At 42.2% G+C, this 18,929-nt stretch overlaps 1 protein-coding gene across 2 annotated transcripts; it reads right to left on the bottom strand.

The window, feature by feature from the left end:
* si:dkeyp-69b9.3 (myocardin) lies at nt 1-15,483 on the bottom strand (the record flags this gene model as incomplete). 2 transcript variants are annotated; one of them, XM_036134938.1, is given in 13 exon segments in its annotated part: nt 1-55; nt 156-758; nt 852-996; nt 2,065-2,224; nt 2,314-2,479; nt 3,080-3,220; nt 4,600-4,790; nt 4,912-5,037; nt 5,806-5,872; nt 6,403-6,458; nt 8,250-8,303; nt 14,104-14,231; nt 15,144-15,483. In XM_036134938.1, coding segments are annotated over 12 exon segments (1,819 nt in total), but the record flags the coding sequence as incomplete, so codon positions are not given.
* Nucleotides 15,484-18,929: the final 3,446 nt, after the last annotated feature.

The raw sequence follows: 18,929 nt of genomic DNA, 5'->3' as shown, positions 1-18,929 counted from the left end.
TTTTTAAGCATCCTGGATCTTGTTGCAGGAACGGATGAAGGGATCCCTCCCCGGACTGCTTGATGAGAAGTCAGATTTATGGAGCAGCGTCACTAATACACCACGAGCTTTCCAAATCTTCTTCGGCAACATGCTCAAAGCTTATCTGTCCTCACCTCAGTACCAGCTTGCACGTAGCAGTCACTGGGCCTGCTCCTCTTCCTCTCCCTCTTCTCTAGCTTCACACTCAGCTCTAGCTGCTCTTGCTGCTCCTGCTGCTCGCTCTCGGTTCTCCAGGGAGTCCCGCACTGTAGGGGTGAGGAGGACGACATGGGCAAACTGGGACTTGGAGTTCCTGAGGCGGTGCTGGTGGGATCCAGGAACACAGTGCCGCTGAGGCCGCACTGTTTGCCTGCCAAACTGACTGATGCAGCATTTGAGAACGCTTTCGGGACAGTGTTCAGAGTCCCGTTTGGATTTCTGTTTGGGCCGTCATTGAGTATCCCGTTAGGCATCCCCCCCTCTTGGATGTACAGCTGTTGGTTTGGGCTGTTGCCGGGTGAGTTCAGTCCGAAACCGGGGCTGGAGCCAGGGCTCTGACCGGGTGGCAGCGGGGCAGAGGGAATGAGGGGCTCCAGGCTGGTGCCCAGCTTACAAAGAGGGGCAGGGGTGGGGCAGGCATGCTGAAGCTGGAAGGGACGAAGGCGCTGTAACAAGGCCGGCTTAGTTCCAGAGACGGGGAGGCCACGCTTGCGCAGCTGTTGCCTCAACTCCGACACCTGAGGAAGCGGTGGACGCGGAGAGTCAAATGAGAGGGTTAATGGTTTCTTTCTAACTTCTAAGAATGTTTAATGCACAAATATATTTTTTACCGTTAAATCAACAAGATTTGCAGGAAGAAGCTCTGGTTTGGATGCAGGAGTTGTGTCTGCCGCTGTTTGATTTGTTGGGGCGGGAACAGGTTGGAGACTGAGCGGTGCGCCTCCACAAGACGTCACTAGATCATTGTGATCTCCACTGGAGGATTGACAGAAGTATTAACTAGGTTAAAATGCTTGGATCACTAATGGGGATACCTTCATTGCTGTGCTCCAATGGGTGTTGGTCATTTCACCTCTTTGACAATTCATGCCTAATTGTGATCACAACATGCACTAAGAAGTCTTGAAAAGTCTGGAGAACTATGAAATTTGCCCAACCCTGAAGGAATAAAATGCTTTTTAGACAGATGCATCTTTAATTTATACATATTATCTTTGAAATGACATATCTCAACTTGGGTTTCTTTCAGCCTTATCGAATGATTTAGTGTTACTTAATAAGACAACCCAAACATTGCACATTGACCTTTTTAACTGTTTTTTTGTTACTGTTGTTTTAAAAGCTGTGTCAAACAAACCATTGAACCCTCTCACTTTTTTATGTTCAAAATTCTGATTTATAGCATGTTAAACCACACTTTGTAAAAAAAAAAAAAAAGATTTGAAAAATGTGTTTAAATGTGTGGAAATTTTGTTTAAATTTGAGTGTTAAAATGGAAAAAATGTGGGAACCTCGTCGCTCCCTGACTTTATGGGTTCGTAATGTAACTCTTTGCAGCAGGATGCTTCCAACCATGCATAAATTTGGACCCGCCAGGAGATATACCTGCTTTGACAACCCATGATTTAATGTAAGCATCCACTCATCGTCTGCGGTAAGGAAAATCGGTTACATGACCAAAAAACAATATTTCTGTCAGCAGGAGGTCAGTTAGAGTAATATTAGTTTAGTCAGGGGTCACATTTTATGAGTCAACCGCTCCGAACAGAGATCAGAACCTGAATAAATGGGAAGTCGGTGTATTATAACCTTTTCAGAAAATTTAAATCATACAAAGGATCTGAAATATGACTGTTTGTCCCCATAATTCACAAAAACATTTAACCACAATAAAGAATAAACTGATTACCAGACCTGAATTGGTTTGTTTACGGGTACAAATGGGGAAGTAGGTGTGAAATTAAAGGGCATAGGTACCAGATGGTTATACGATTGGGTTAAAGGGTGAATTGACCCGACGCCTTGTGAATATTGTTTGCATACCTCGGCACAACCTGCTGTTGAGGTTGTAGTCGCTGCTGTTGTTGCTGTTGACTCTGCAGGATTTGAAGCTGGAGGAAGACTTGCTGTTGTTTCAGCAGGTGGGAGTAGGCGGGGTCTAAAGGCTGGGTAGGGGCAGGGCTGCTCTGTTTAGCTCCTCCCGCTGGAAAAATGTGGGGGTTAAAACTTAATTTGGCTAAATGAAGGAATAGTTTTCAATAAATGGAGACAAGAAGAGCACAAAATGAGTACCTCCGGTCCCAGACGCTCCCTTCTGGTCTGGAGGAATGTACTGATGATACTTGAGTTTCTTCATCTTGGGTTTGATGTCCCGCGGTTTCCGTGGGCGGGTAAGGTGATTGAAGTTCAGGGAAGGGGGCAAAGACGAGGTGCAGATCGGACTGGGAGGCCGAGCTGTCTGCAAATGCACAAATCGACACACACCTCTTTAAGCTGTAACACTTCTGTGGTCCGAGTGAATGCTTAATAGAACAGTTTGATGGGAAATGTCAGCTCATTGTGCAACGTTTGACATCTTTGGCCCGTGTTCAGGTTACGTTCTTTACAGTTGTGTGTAAATGCCTCACAGATCACCTGATGACACTGTGCACTGCCTCTGACATACACCCCTAGGCTTTATGCAGGAATATGTTAACCTACATGGAAAACACTGAGCTCCCCCAGAAGTACAAATTGACAGTAATGAATGCAGACCAGCTTACAGCAGAGCTTTGCTTTTGTTTTTTTGTTTAAAATAGAGGATTGACCATCCTGTTAGGTTAAAGACCTCCACAGGGCTTTTCTGTCTCCTTTGTGGTACACCTGCTGTGAACACCACCGGCAGAAGATATGCATGAATAAATGATAACTACTCGAACTTACCTCTGGTATTCCTTTTTTGTGTTTTTTATTCTAATTTTATCTTCAAGATTTATATTAAAAAAAAAAAAAGTATGTACAAAAAACAGATGAAACAACTAAAACCAGACTGGATGATAAAGTATTAACCTCTGATTACCTTTGGCAGCAGGGGTGTAGTCTGAGAGGTCAGAAACATCCCATTTGGTCTTCCAGTTGGTGCCATGGAGTTTGATTCACACAGCGTCATGCTCACAGGTTGTCGGACACCTGTGGTTGCTGGATGCAATGCCAAACCAGACTGAAAGCATAAAGATTTGCATGTTTCAATGGAAAGAAATTAGATGCGTTTAGAAAAATATTACGCTTCCTGGTATGTGTTTAACTTACAACACACTCCTGTTTTGTATATTATTGTGTATTGTGGCCAAAGGTGAGAGACCCGTTTTCTGTGGTCATCTACATGTTGCACTCCCCTCTTACTCTTCTATTGGTAACTAATGGAGGTAATGTTTGGAATGTTTTAAAGAAAAATGTGAAGCTTCTCCAAAAAGCACATACTCTCAGTTTCACCTATTTTTTATGTAATTGTAGGCCTACAATGATTAGGACTTAACATGCTTTATGGGATGTGCAGATTGTGCTCTTCTTGCATTTAAAATGTTACTAGAATGCATTGCCAGTAAACAAAGAACAAAATCTACTGGGTGCAGCATAAAGTCCTAGAATAGAATACTAATATACAACATAAAAGCTGCAATGACTATTGTAATGGTAAAATATTCATAGCAAGCTAATTTTCAATGTTGTTGTTTTTTAACACTGATTACTAACAGCTGATTTATTATACAAACATTTGGAAACAATGGCAAATATTAAATACATCCGAACCCTGCAAACCAGACTTTACAATGGCTACTCTGAGAATTTTAGATATGTTAACTTGGAACATATTACATGTTGCGGTGCAAGTGCAGCTTCTACCACTTTGTTTCCAAGTATATGCCTGGAAAATCTTTGTTTTAAGTGGTTCAAACCCAGTACCTTCTTCCTACACCGTTCTGATAAGTGCAATCACCCGTTCCCACCCGTTGGTGGGAAACGGAGAGTTAAGAGTTGAAAGTGAGGGATGAGGGGTCAAATGATAATGTCTGCTTTTTAACCATGTTTGATGACCTCCTGACAATCTCAGGATAAATGTCCAATAGTCTATATGCAGTTTATGATAAATAATTTTAGCTCAATTTATCAAAATGTAGGTCGGACTGCCGTCAGTTGGAGCCACTTCAAGCATTCAGCATGCCGAGATGAGTGATATTTTTCATCAGCGCAGACAGAGTGTTTGCATGTGGACGTGTCAGATTAAATGTTGCTTAAGTGTTGAGTCGTTGCCGTGACATTTGAGTAACATTTGAATACATTGTATTGTAGTTAACCTTATGTGAGGCATACGGTGTCTCAAAGTTGGGATGCTAATGCAACAAAGTTTTTAACCGTAACGAAACATCTGTGGCAGTCTGGCTTAGCTGCCGATACGATTACTAATGCAGATGCATTGGAGTTTTATTTATTTAAAGTTGCTCATTGTCATTCGCTGGAAAGCGAGGTAGATACACAAGTGTCTGACAGGGGTGTACACCAGACAGCACAGTGTTAAAAACCTTTTGCTGTTTTCAATACCTGTGCATGGCTGGGACTGTTATTAAGGGTCAGGCCCACAGCTGAGCAGTCACTTAGTGGTTGGTCAACTGGGAGCCCCGGCAGTGAGGAAATAGATGGCGTTTGGAGAGCACCGTGTTGCTCCGAGTTTAAAGACAAGATGGAGGACGAGATGTCCTCTTCGAAGACATCAGTGGGGAACGAGGAAGGACCTGAGGAAATAACTGGTCAAAGGAAGCAAGATCAAAAAGCAAGCAAAGGGGACTGGGTGAAGACATTTTTTTTCTAAATATGTCGGTATGCGTCAGTGCATGTGGGTGAATATTTGTTTACCATTCTCCAGGGGCAACGTGTGCTCAAGGTGTTGCTCTGCAGCTGCTGGAGGTTGCTGGATCCTCTCAGTAAGGTGCTGTGAGGGGCGAGCCTTCCTCTGCCTCTGGGCCCCACATAGAGTCCTCTCTGCGGGTGCAAGACAGAAGGAGGAATGATACAGATAAAGAGAGAACAGGACAGATGGGGGATCAGTGCAGTTAGAGAGAGAGGGGGGAGAGATAGGAGATGGGAGAAAGGGAAGCAACAGGACTAGAGAACATATGTGATGTGAGTGTGCGGAACAGCTTCGCCACAGGCAGTGAGTCCCAGCTCAAACCAGCAGAGGCATCAGGAAATAGTAAACACTTTTCCCCACAGGGAAATATGTCGCCTTGGATGTGTGCACACACCATCTCACTCAACGTTTGTTAAATGTCAGGAACAGAGCTTTTGAGGAACGCACATATTTTTGAAACGCCTGATATTATAATAATAACACTTTTAAATCATAGGGAAGGTTAGGGGGGTTGTGGAGATGAAGAAGATGAGAGTTTAGCTGATGAAGAGAGATTAGGGAGGGAGATGTCAGTAACAACTGGAAACGATGACTCCGATTGTCAGATTGGTGTGTTTATCATGCGCTGTCAGTCACTGATGCGTCGGCTTCTCGTAAAGCAGCATCACACTATGCAGCAGGGTTACAATTTAGTTTCACGGATAGTGAAGCACAGTGCACTGTGTGGCACACACGCACACACACACACACACACTTTCTCAGCTACTGTACAGCAGATGTAGCACAGACAGGGAGACAGAGTACCAAGAGGGCAAATCTGTTGTTGTACACAAAGCTGAAGGCGTAGAGACAAAAGCAAGAAGCAGGCAGCAGCAGCCTCACCATCAGCTTGGCATTACCTTGTGCAGTTTCAGTGCTCAGACCACCAGGGGGCAACTTCTGAGTGGCACCGTCCTCAGTTTGACGCTGCATCAGGAAACATATAGGTCAGTTCATTCAAATAAGCGCACATTAAAACAGCTTTAATACACTGCTCTCTGCCTTCCCAATATGATATGAAAAGTTTGTTTCACATTGATACAGTTCATTTTTTTACCATCTGAAATAAAATAAAAAATCTTGGGTCTTACTTTAAAGTGGTAATTGCATTGTCACACATACAGTCAACATGAGAGGTTTGTATGGCTTAAAGACATGTATATATATATATATATATATATATATATATATATATATATATATATATATATATATATATATATATATATATATATATAAGAGAGAGAGAGAGAGAGAGAGAGAGATAGATAGATAGATAGATAGATAGATAGATAGATAGATAGATAGATAGATAGATAGATAGATAGATAGATAGATAGATAGATAGATAGATAGATAGATAGATAGATAGATAGATAGATAGATAGATAGATAGATAGATAGATAGATAGATAGATAGATAGATAGATAGATAGATATAAAATTGTGGAACTTACTTGAGCTTCACTCTGTTTTTTCTCTGTTTTCTGATGAGTGGAGGCAGATTTCAACCCTGTGTATACAGAGAGAAAATGGGAAAGATGTGACAGAATGTAAAAAAGAGAAGAAAATGCTTTTCTTCATTATAGTTTTATGTTTACATAGGTCACAAGCTGTTTGTGGGAATTAAATCTGCAAAACCTTTAGATTTCCACTCATCCCTGCAAGTTACAGCATGAAGCTTCACAGTGATGCCTGAAGCGAAGTGCACAGCGTGATGGATATATATTGGCATTTTTTTTCTATTTCAACACTTCTAAATACATTGAGATACTAAATGTTTCAGATATTATAAAGAGAGGTGGCTGAAAAATGTTTGGCCATTTGTGCATTGAATTTAATTGTTTACATTTCAATCTATTAAATCTGTACTTTTGAATAAAGGTAACAATTATGTCTGAGACTTGTTCATTTTCTTCTTTCTTTAAAGAAAACCAGCCAAAACACTCTATTTTTTATTGTATAAAATCTGGATACAGATAGTCTTGCCGACTTTTAAGTTTATTTAATTGAATATTGACTCATGTTGTTATTTTTTCAATCTCCACTGGAGATAGTTATCTACCAATCTGTTTGGTCCTGCTCCAAGGCTTTATTCTGACACATAGCACCGTTTACATTTACTGCTACTTATGGTAAAAAAAAAACAACCTCTATAATGATATTAATCTTCTATTTCATTAGCATAATCTTACACTGAAAAATGTGTTTATTTAGTGGAGAAAGCATCACAAAATAATTGTTTTTTTCTAATGCCACACAAATTGGCACCCCTAAAAGTGTGTAAAAACAAAAACATGAGTAGCATTTTCTTCATTTATACTTTTTTGTTTTTTGAGTTGATCAGAGTGTCTAGCAACATTTTATCAGTATTCCCTGACTTCCTGTTTCCTTGGTATATAATATGACTTTGCATATAGGCCAATTTCTCTTAACCAAAGATAAGACAGAATGACATTCAAGTAAGGTAGATGTGTGTTGCTTTTCCTGTCAGTAAATGACTGCAAGAACTTAGCTGATCCCCTGAACTTGCTCATATCTACAGTAAGAGTAAAAATGTAAAAGTTTTAACAGAACCAGAAATGTTCCAAACGAGGCTGAATGAATTGTCTCCTCCAATTGCACACAGTGAGCATGAAGAAAGCGGTTAACAATGTCTGAAGCTCACCTACAGGGAGCTACAGCTCAATTTGGAAACCTGGGGTTACAACAACATTGGCCACTATCTACAAAGTTTTTTTGGAGCCTTACCAGGAAACAAAGTAACTTTTCTGCTGTACCTTCAGAAGTGTAAATGTGTAGCGTTTGCTAAATGCAACTGGGACATTTAGCAGCACCATGTTGTGTGTTGAGATGAAACTAAGACTGAGCTTTTTGGTAACAAACCCTCAGGTGAGCTGGTGTTAAAAAAAAATGATGTACATGTAGAAAATCTGTTTAGTACAGTGGAGAATATGTGGTAATGTGGGCCTGTTTCTCTTTCAAATGTCCTGAGAGCCATCTGTGTCTCAATCTTTCAGTGTGAGATTCTACTGCTGCAGTGAAAGACGAACAGTGAAATAATTGCAATTACAATAATTTCTGCGTTATTGTTTCTAATCAATTTCCTCTGTCCCGTGAAAAGGGTGATAGATTAAAACATATTTCTCAAAGTTTTACCATTTTCACAAAAGGTCAAAATCAAAACGTGAATGAGATATGTGTCGTCTTTTACTTAAAGGAGGTGCCTCTGCCATGGTTAATAAAAAATGCAGCTTGTAGTCAGAGTAGAACGCTCAATCAAAGGTTAATAATACAAGCTAACCTGGGTCTGCATTGATTTCACTCAGCCTTCGGTTCTGAATCCTCAGCTGCAGGACTGAAACAAAAACAGATGATGAGCTGTGCTGAAAGAAATAAAGGTCTGGAAGCAGAAATTCAGCCAAAGAAAAGCAGAAGGTACGAGGGAATCAATCTCAGGCGGTTTACGAACACTTCAATAATGCATCCTTGTAAATCATTTAGCCCGCGTCTTTGCTGTGCTTGTAGCTAGAGTATATATTCTTTAATGGTTATCACATAAACACACACACACACACACAAACGGGTGAAGCAGAGTAGAGCTGTGCCTGTGGTACACTTTGGTGCATACTGAGACCTGAGAGACCTGAAAAAAGCAGGTGGGGGTAGTACAGCAGGGAGGGGGAGTAGGTTTCTATTTATCCTTCTGTAAATCTATTTCTGCTGGTCCCATCCCCCCTTCAGCTGTCCCGCTCACTTCACAAGCCTCCAATACATCCTGTCCTGCTCGCGTCATGTTCGTTTGTGCTGCTAACCGCAGTCTTCCTGGATTCCCGTCTCTCAGTATGAAAGTGTAGGAATCAAGAATTAAGTTGCTGTCTTAAACAACTTTTTTTTGGCTCAGACCCTGTGCACCCTTCAGCAATCCATTAATTAGGGGATTGTTTTTCAGTTTCTGTTCACACGTCTATGTAACAAGGCTTTAACTATTCATCTCTGTGCACGGGTAGAAACTCTGAAAACTGTAATTTCCCTGCCGTGCCAATGGTAGGCAGTATGTTGTTTGAGACTCAACAACAGGCGAGCTCGTAAAAGCACTCTCTGCTTGAAAAGACGTCACTAATAAAGAAACTTTCAGAATGGCAGCCACTCAAGTACTTAAACATAGATAAAACGAGGTTAAATTGGTGCTTTAGGTGATTTTTGATGATAAAACCACAGCTTTGGTTTTAAATTGGTTGGCAGCTGTTATACTGTGAGCTCAGGGGCGGTTCTAGATGGGGGCCCACAGGGGCCAACGCACCTTTAGAACTGGTCCTGTACTAAAGACATGATATTAAATAATTTTCTTTTGACGATATATGCTGACAAAGATACCGTAACTGTTTGGTAAAAAAAAATAATTTTTTACTTTTTACAGTTTTACTCTAACAATAATTTAAAAATTAAGCTATATCAAGTTTAGCTCCGGCCTTATTGAGATAGGATCAGGGGTCTGCAACCTGCAGTTCAAGAGCCGCAATCGGCTCTTTGGCTTACTTAATATATTAAACGATGAAATATTGACCTGTTTAGTTTTTTCCCCAATCTTTTGTTCTGTGCCCCCATTAAAAAAACTCTGCACCCACCCTGGACCCTGTTAAATTTGGTGTAAAACTACCACTGACTGTACTCATGTGCATTAATTTCTACTGATTGCAGTCATACCCAAACTTTTGCAATCTTTGTTTTATTTGAAGCGTTTTAATCTTTGAGGACCTCCAGTAATTGGATGATCGAACTATTAATTTCTAAATATACTCCCCAGCTCTCAAATAACAGGTTAAAGTTAAAATGAATGATTTATTTAAATTAATCGTCCTGTTATGACGTTTAGCTTTAATCTCAGGCAAATCGATTTGCACAGTAACGAGTGAAACACTTGATATAAACCAAAAATGAATCATTAGACATCGTCAGACTGAATTATATCTGTGTTTAACTTCCACTCAGTGGTGACAGCCAGCAGGACTTTGACAATGAGGTGCTGAGAGTCAGGCGATCTCTCTGTGTATAGGGTTAGACCGCCCGATCAGCTGACAGCAGCAGAGGCAAGCAGGGCAACAGGAACGGACATTTCCAAAAATGTCAGGGCACTTTTGCAACTGTGGTATGTCTTCGTAAACTGAGCAGATATTTGTATTTAACACAGCAGCATTCTTCCCAAAAAAAAATAAAAAATCTTAAAATGCAATTTTGTGTCACAGAAATTGTAATATATGAAATGTTGAACGATCTACTACAACTCGCAATAAATCACAACATAGGCTCCGAAACTAGAAAATGTACATTTTCTGCTACATTCAGTATGATGAAGGTCTACCAATGAGCATATACTTTGTAGAGGATCTGAGCTCAAACAGACTATGATATTCCCAACTGCACAATGGCAATCCCTGCTTTGGAGACATTTACTGGAAACAGCTCATGTATGTACAGACATGATTTGGAGCCTAGCAGCTGCCTAAAGAATCCTGTTTTCCAGCAGCTGTTTGAACACCTAGGGGACTGTCATCTTTTTGCCTTTCTATTTTGCAGCACTTCACGACAGCTGCCTGGGAATTCAGCAGCCGCTACAAGTTGTAGGAAATGTAGCATTAAAATATGCAGTGAAGGAAAGGTTGTTTGTGGCAGGGTGCTTGTTGAATCCTGAGTGGATGTCATACAAACGCTTTGTTTAACGTGCTTAGTGTTAGTAAAATGTAGTGGTACATAGTTTTATACATTTATATGAAACACAAATCTTCAGACTTATTACTGGTGATGTCAGATTCAGTGTTCGTCTAGCGGTATTTTTTATTTATTTTTTTATTTTTTTGCTGGCCCAATTAAAAGGTCCAACAGGACCTTTTTTTTCTAATATTGATTTTAGAACATGAGCTTTATGCCATTGGTGTACAGTATAGTAGTGGATCACAAACTTTTATAACAAGTACAGCAGTAAATAAGGAATATTTCAAGTACTGTTATAATGAAAGACATTTAAAGCAGTTATACAAAGCTGCAAAAACTACATTGGTGCAGCTTTGTGTGTGTATTCACATGGAGCCTGCTGCAACCTTGATGATCTTGTGAACAGCTGTGCCTTTGAAAATGTTAAAATAATTGATTTAAACAATCAATTTAAACAAGTAAACTATGATAATGATCAGAACACTTTGTTTTTCTTTTCCACAGAAACCCAGCGTTTCTATGTTTTTAGCAATTTTTAGGAGTCATATGCCATTAAATCTGTGCTCTCCTTCTTTTTGCTTCGTACATAAAGCCCGGCTTTGTTCAATCATCTTAACCCCAGCTAGTCGCAGCAGACGGCAGGTACTAAGTCTGGTTCAGCTGGAAGTTTCTCCCTGTTAAAGGGGAGCTATTCCTCTTTATTGTCGCCTTGCGCTTCCTAAGGTTCCTCATCCTCAGGAAGCTGGTTTTACTAACTGGCAGCAAATTATCATGCGAAGTTGACTGTATCGTGTTGGGATGAATGCAATTTGGTCAGGATCTGACTATATGATTTGAATGAATTGTAATGAACTGGTATGATCCAAACTGCACCTGGACGAAATTAAATAGTATTCATCGAGATGTTATTTGTCAGTACTTGACATATAACAATTAATTTAATTCAATAGAAGGTATACTTCCTATTTCCATATTTCAAGTCAGCAAAATCAACCCAAACCATTCCCAAAAGTCACAATCCTGCTTGGAAAGTGTGTTTCTCGCCCATCCTGATCTGAAAATCCAATATAGCTGCCTTGCTTTCAGTAGGTGGTGATAGCTGCAATGACAAATTACATCTTTCCACTTGTGTTAATTTGTTTCTCAATGAATGAAAATCTGCAATTGTACTTTGCAACTCCTGCATGTGAAATTGCTGCTGCGATGTTTATATGCATTGGATGCAGGAAAATGCCTCGTTACAGGTTTGTATTGCTAACAATGGTTCGCAGGATTCAAGTTACAACTTTCAACTTAATAGAAAATGCACTGATGCACTGAAAAATTTGTGGCTACAACCCAGATTGAGCCACAGCAGAGACCGAGTGTCAAACTTTAGAAGCTCAAATTCGTTGACATGGCAATCAAATAAACCTTCCTTCCCCACAAGGTTACGCAGATGCAATACACACACCACACCGTTGGTGTAAAGTCAGCCGGAGGGAGAGACCTGTCACTTGGAAAATCCTGAGCTGAAATCTTTCTGCAATGTCAGATCGTGACAGTCGTATGATCTTCTATTCCTCCCTGTCCAACCAATTGTGCTGCACAAGTGCACAGGTGAAGTTGACAGCCAATTCAGAGGTACACTACATTTCAGCCGCTGAGGTTTTACCCCTCAATTCTGAATGGAGCCATAAAAAATTCTTTTGACACACCAAGATTTAAGGAAATGACAGAGAAAGTTCTGGAGAGACCAATGTTTTGTCTGGCATTCTGAAGCATAGAGTAACACAGCACCCTCTCTTCCCCATCTGTTACTGCACATTGCCGGTCAGCTGGCCGAAAGACGACGGGTGACGCACAATTTACTCCTCATGTGCGCCAAAATATGTCTGGTCCCAAACATCTTGGACAGCCATGGTGTGGGAAATACATTCCACTCCAATTAAGGTACTGCAACAGTTTGCAAGCATCAAGATGGGTGATTTGATTTTTTACTCAAATCAATTAGATAAAGCAATACTTTTTCTGCTTTAAATCTTCGTGCAAATAAAGTGATGCTGTTGTATTTTAACTAAAATTCGTACCATGAGAATTTCCCACCGGCCCACAAGCCTATTTCTCCAGCTTTTACCCTCTGCTGAGAGAACAAAAAGACCATACTGTTGTATTATAATCTGTGCAGTTTAGTTCATAATTCATGTACAATGCATGTTTTATTGCGTCTGGATGAGATGTGCCAAGATTTCTTACAGTTTCCACCACATGTTCATGAATCTTTCTAAATTATTTAATTATAAAGTTTAGCATGCCAATGTTTTCATGTTCCCTGGTCAGATTTTTCCAAGTAATCTTCAGAAAGTTTCAACACTTTACTGTGCCTTATTATAGTTATTCACCACTTTAGTATCTAATAATGTAAATGTAGTCTTAGTTTTGAGTTTATCGCTGATGTCGGTGCGCTACTGTCAGTGCGCTACTGTCAGTGCGCTACTGTCAGTGACAGATTATAAAGACACATTTAATCTCGTGACAGAGCAGCTGAGCGGAACTGAACACTTTACATTACATTCTTAAAAGATAAGTACTGTGCTCTACAAAAGCCATTGCACTTCTCCAAACTTTTACATTAGAAACAAAAAAAACTGGAAATGCAATCTATAGGCCTTTTATGTGATAGTGGATTGATGGCAACCGAATTGTTTTAAAAATGAGTCTAAAATGCATGAACTCAGTTCTCAATGCAATTACCGCTCCTAGTTTTAGGGTATCTCTCTACCAGCTGTCCACATATATCAGTTTTATTAAGATAGCAAAAGTATTGCCCCTGATTCTCAGCTGAATTTAGGTCTGAACTTTAACTGGGCCATTTTAACATGTTAATATGCTTTGACTCCAGCTCTGGCAGTATGTTTAGTACTGCTGGAAGGTTAACATTCAGCCTGATCTCAAGGGATCTGCAGCCTTTTTCGTTTTAGCCCTGTATTTAAACTCCATTCATTTTCCTGTCAACTCTGACTGGCTTCCTGGTATTTGCTGAAGAAAAGCATCCCTACAGCAAGATGCTGCGACCACCATGTTTCACTGCAAGCGAGAAGTTTTCAGGGGGATGTCAGCTTGTCTGTTTAGGTGCACGGTTGTGTCTTGGTAGGTTTGCAGCTGTGCCATACTATTCTTTCTTTTTTTTATTGGCTGATAGTATCAACAGTGCTCTCTGAGATGTTCAAATGTTGGGACACTGCTTTGTAACCAATTCTTGCTTAAAAGCTCTCCAAAGCTATACCCCTGACCCACGATTCTGGTCGTTTACTGTGGTTTTATTTATACTGAAACTGAAATTGCCGCTTTGGAGGCTTATGAATAAAAGTAAAACGATCAACCTTCATGTTGAAGACTGTTTCAGAAATGTAAAGCAGTTTTTCTTCCCCTTAAACCAGCAAGATTAACGTCTGGGTGATCCTCACCTGACCGGAACTTGTTCCGGATGAGAAGCGACCTCTCCGAGGCCAGGAGAGTCATGGCGGAGCGGGGCAGAGGAGGTTCCTGGTGTTGGTCTGCCAGGTGGAATGGGCTTCTGTCCTTCTGTCTCTCGCTGCCCGGGACGCATCAGAGCCAAGGAAACGCGGGAAATGGAGAGACAGATGCTCATTAATCTACCAATATAGATCGTATATTGATAGAGGCACACACAGACGCAGCGGGGGATAGACTGAGCAGGAAATGGAGACGTCTCAAGCCTGCAGGCTGACCGAACTCTATGGCGTGCAGCCCTGGAAGCAGTAGGCCTCCCCTGCAGACAGCCTGTCATAATCAAAGCGAGTGTCACAGAGGCCCACCCACAGCCAGAGACAGAGCTAACGACGCACAAAATTAAACAGACAAGAGGCTAAGCAAGGAGCCAGGAGGAGGAAGAGGAAGAAGAAGTGGGAAGCCTAGCTCAGATGAGTGACGGAGACAAAAAGCCCCGCAGATCCCTTTGGCATCAGGGCTCCGAGGAGCCTGATTGTGACGGACAAACATGAAGTCACAGCACCTACAGCATGGCGGCACATAGCTACACAGTGACAGCGGCTTGTGCGCTGAAAGAAGAAGGGCTGACTAAACAGAGGGAGATGGAAATCTACATAAGCCGCATCAGCGCGCTCACACACAACCTATTAACAATATTGATCCGAAAGAGCCGGCAGCAGAACACCCAGAGGAAGCCTGTTTGAGTGTACAAACACACACGCACACGCTGTGGAATAGCTGAGGCGACGCATACTAATTCAGCCGGCTGTGCTCCTCCCAGTCCCCATTTCCATAAACACACACCAACTTTGCTTATTTATGACACAAAGGGTCCAAAACGAGGCCACTCGCTCATTACTGCCATCAAGCAACAAGAAGTTGATTGAGATTTCGTGTCTGGCAGAGGCGAGGCTTCACTGCAGGGCACCGAGGTACAAGAAGGAGCTGCCAACGCTAAGAGAATAAAAGCAAGAGAATGAAAGAGAATACTTACAGGAAGAGGGAGAATTGAGTCTCTCGGGGGAAATTGGAGTGGATTTAAGATTAAATTGAGAGAGATGCGAGACGGAGGGAAGAGAGAGAACTTCGTAGTGCGGTTAATGACACTGTCTCTCTTTCATGTTCTTTTCATGTCTTTTTTTTCCCGTCCTGTTTCCACACTTCTCAGTTCTTTGTCCTGAAGGTGCAGAGGAAAGGAGGAGAAGCTTCTGCAGTTTCTCTGTCCCCTCACTCTGTAAACTTCTGTCCCTCTGCCCCGTCCGCCCCGAAAGCATCCCAGATCCTTGGTGCCAACTGTGAGGGACTGTCAAAAACCTCGCCCCCCCCGCCCCCACTTTATGACCTCGTCTCCCACCGGCACCCTCCTCCCTCAAAGCCCGTCACCCTCCTCTGACACCTGCTGGCTGCTTGACAGAGGCTCAAAGACGAGCGAGCTGCTCTCCCGTTTGTACTTGACTTTGACGAGAGCAGAAGAACCACAGATAAAAAAATTAGCACAGTTCCTTAATGCGAGGAGCTGCGCTGGCACATAATGTGACGGATAGAAAAGTGAAACCAGGATAAGGAGACGGTTTATTACACAGCAACAGGAGAAGCCCTGGAGTGGTTTGGACTCACATCAAATTATGTGCTGCAGCAGGACTGCAGGCTCATATGCTCCTGTCAAGATACCTTTGGGTCACCCGGTAAAGTGATTTAGTGGTGTGTGTACATGCGAGCGTGCGCCATAGAAAGTCACAGGTCGGTGAGCCGGCACGCTGTACAGCGTCCATCTGCACCCGCCGCCAAGCAAAATCACCTTTGTTTCTCCTCAGTGTTCGAGCTCACCTGGGGGGGACGAGCCGCGGAGGGTTGGGCAGCATGTGCACGCTCACACTTTTACATGTGTAACTATAGGCTGTCGGAGGGAGGGGCAGAAAAGTGGGGTAAGTGAGTCTGTGGCTGGAGCACCTGTTCCTCCAGTTTGACAGACAAGCCGATGTGCGTGCTGGTTCAGCAGGTCACAGAGGAGAGGGGGGGGGGGGGTCGGAGAGGGCGACGTGGAGAGAGGACGGTGAGGAGGAGAGGCCCATGCAACATGCCGCTTGGTCAGGAGAGGGGCTCCTGATAGAGAGGAAAATAGAGGTTAGGTCCATTTTGTTTGATGCGCTGGGAAGAGATAAAATGCCCAGCGAAATGTTCCGTGAACATATTCACATTTTGTTGCTTTGCAGCCACAAACCTCCACCTATTGTTTTTTTGTTTTGTTTTTTTTTTTTAATAGAGCACATGATTGTGAAGTGGAAGGAAAGGTGGAACGTGGTTTTAAAAAAAAAGAATTCCTGTAAATAAAAACTTAAAGAGTGTGGCTTGCATTTGTATTTAGCCCTTTACCTGGGTACCACAAAATAACTGAGATCCACCTGAGTGTAATCAAATATGGGGGCTGGGAATTGGGGTAAACTCGGGGAAAAGCGTTACAGATAACGCAGTCAGAGAAGTAAAAACTAATAAAAAAGGTTAGGATTCCGGTATGGTGACGGCCAGGAAAGCTATTGTCTTGTACCTCTTATAAACATCCTTTTAAGCTGTACTTTCCTTTTGTAGACGCCACTTTTAATTGGTTCAGTTCAGAGTTCACTCTTACAACTGTGTCTTGTAAAATAAACATGTTTTATCACAGCTTACGCCGGGAGATGCAAGGAAATGCCATATTGGATAAGACGATTGGCCTTAAAAAATTTCTCCAACTTTCAAAGGGGAAAGTCCGACTGTAGCGCCCTTCACAGTAGATTGATTCTGATTGGAAGCTGGGATTTCTGAGTGCCAAGAACCCATTGTTAATCTTGGACGTTTGGTCACAAAGACCAAGGGGGAAAAAAACAGACAATTGGAGGATAAAGTTGTTTAAAAGTTTAAATAAAACTTCAATACAGACCAAATCTGACCTATTGCAAAGAGTCACAAGAAGAATGTCATTGTTGAAAGAATATTAGGAATTTGCCGCATGTTGTGTGGGGAGACAAAGCAAAAATGTGGAAGTTACTCTGGTCGTCCATTTGTTCATCCATCCATCTGTTCATCCATCCATCTATTCATTGTCAGGGTTGCAGGGGTGGCTGGTGCCTATCTCCAGCTGAAGTCAGGCAAGAGTACACACTGGACAGGTAGCCAGTCCCTTGCAGGGCGACGCAAAAAATACAGAGCTAACACACTCCTAAGGACAATTTAGCATGCATGTTCCTGGACTGTGAAAGAACCCAGAGATAACCCACACATGCATGGAAAAAATAGGCAAACTGCACGCAGAAAGAGCCATGGACCTTCACACGCTCCCTATAATGAACCATAGTGGTGGCAGCATCATGCTGTGGGGATGTCCTATAGCAGGGCTAGAGGCTGGTCAGTGTTGATGGAAAGATAGATGGAGTTAAATAATAGAATAAAGTCTGTAAGACAATGAAAAAGACTTGAGACTAACATGGAGGTTTATCTTCCATCAGAACAGAAACACTCACCATAAATGTGCGAAGCTGATAGAAATGCTCCTCTGGAAGATGAACTGTCATTGCTGCAAAAGGTGGCAGAGTGATCTGGGGAGCTGAATTAAAAAAAAAAAAAAAGCTAGTCACACTGCTCCTATGATATTAGCAAAACACTCACATTATTCACTCCTTTGGGTTAGCCAAGCACATACAATCACAATTAAATTCACAGCATTTCAGGAGTTAATCTAACAAATTAATTAAGTAATGGTTAAAGGGGTGTTAATACTTTTGCAAGGCACTGCAGCTCGTGTATACTCCAACCAAGGTTGCCATGGAACGACTAATGGACCACGAACCGAATCGCTACAGATGAAACCACTCTTTAGGTGCTATCCACCCACTTTGTCTGTATTAGTCTAAAAACTTCCTCTCATATGCACCGAGAGTGCATTTGTCAAACACTCTCTAGAACCAAACACATTAATAACGCCGTCTGCAGTGACACAGAGACACATTATTGTTAGAAAGGTGATGTAATCCCTCTTCCTCTCTGGTTCCCCACCCCAGCTATGCCCTCTCCCCTTGCAGCCGGGACTCCCTTTCTGATTAGCACCTGTTACCCTCCTTCTTTCTCTCCCTTCCATCCCCCCCACATGCAAACAGACACTCGCACAGATGCACGCTCAGACCGCATTGGTGTTAATCCTGCACTGTGTCTGACGTGGAGGAAGGCTTGCACGGTTAACCTATTCCCCCCTGAAGCATCACATTTCTCTTAACATGACGCGGATAAGCAAACAGGAAAAAAAAGGAGGAATTCTGGTAGATTGAAACGTGTATGACGAGCAGAATCGGGTGGTTTCATATTTATGTCTTTCTTGGTTGGTTTCTGCAGGGCGTAGGTTGAGCTCTTCAGTGGCAGCACAGCTGTAACTATCCCTCCACCATTTGACAGAGTTCAGCTAATGAGCCAAACTCACGCAGCTCATCATAAGTGTAAGTGTGCCACCACATGGTTCAACTGTGCAATGACAGGCGTCCGTGTCAGTAAATAAACATTCATGGTTAGTTTGAGCCTCCCATCGTTTTGTCTCTCCGTGGCAGTAAGCGGATCTTCTGACGCAGCGTTGCAGGAAGGTGAGAATGTGTGAAGGGCCAATATATATCTTGGACAACAGTGTGCTGAAACAGGCCATTCTAACACACTTCATTACATCTGCAACCTCTTCCTGCTCATCTATCACTGAGTCTATTCCCGTCCCCCACCCCCCCTCCGCTCGTCTCCTCTACCTTTATCACTTCAATCACTTGGC

Source organism: Fundulus heteroclitus, chromosome 3, assembly GCF_011125445.2.
Source record: "Fundulus heteroclitus isolate FHET01 chromosome 3, MU-UCD_Fhet_4.1, whole genome shotgun sequence".
Lineage (NCBI taxonomy): Eukaryota > Metazoa > Chordata > Actinopteri > Cyprinodontiformes > Fundulidae > Fundulus > Fundulus heteroclitus.
Note: the sequence above shows the minus strand (reverse complement) of the source record. Positions and strands in the feature narration are given on the sequence as shown.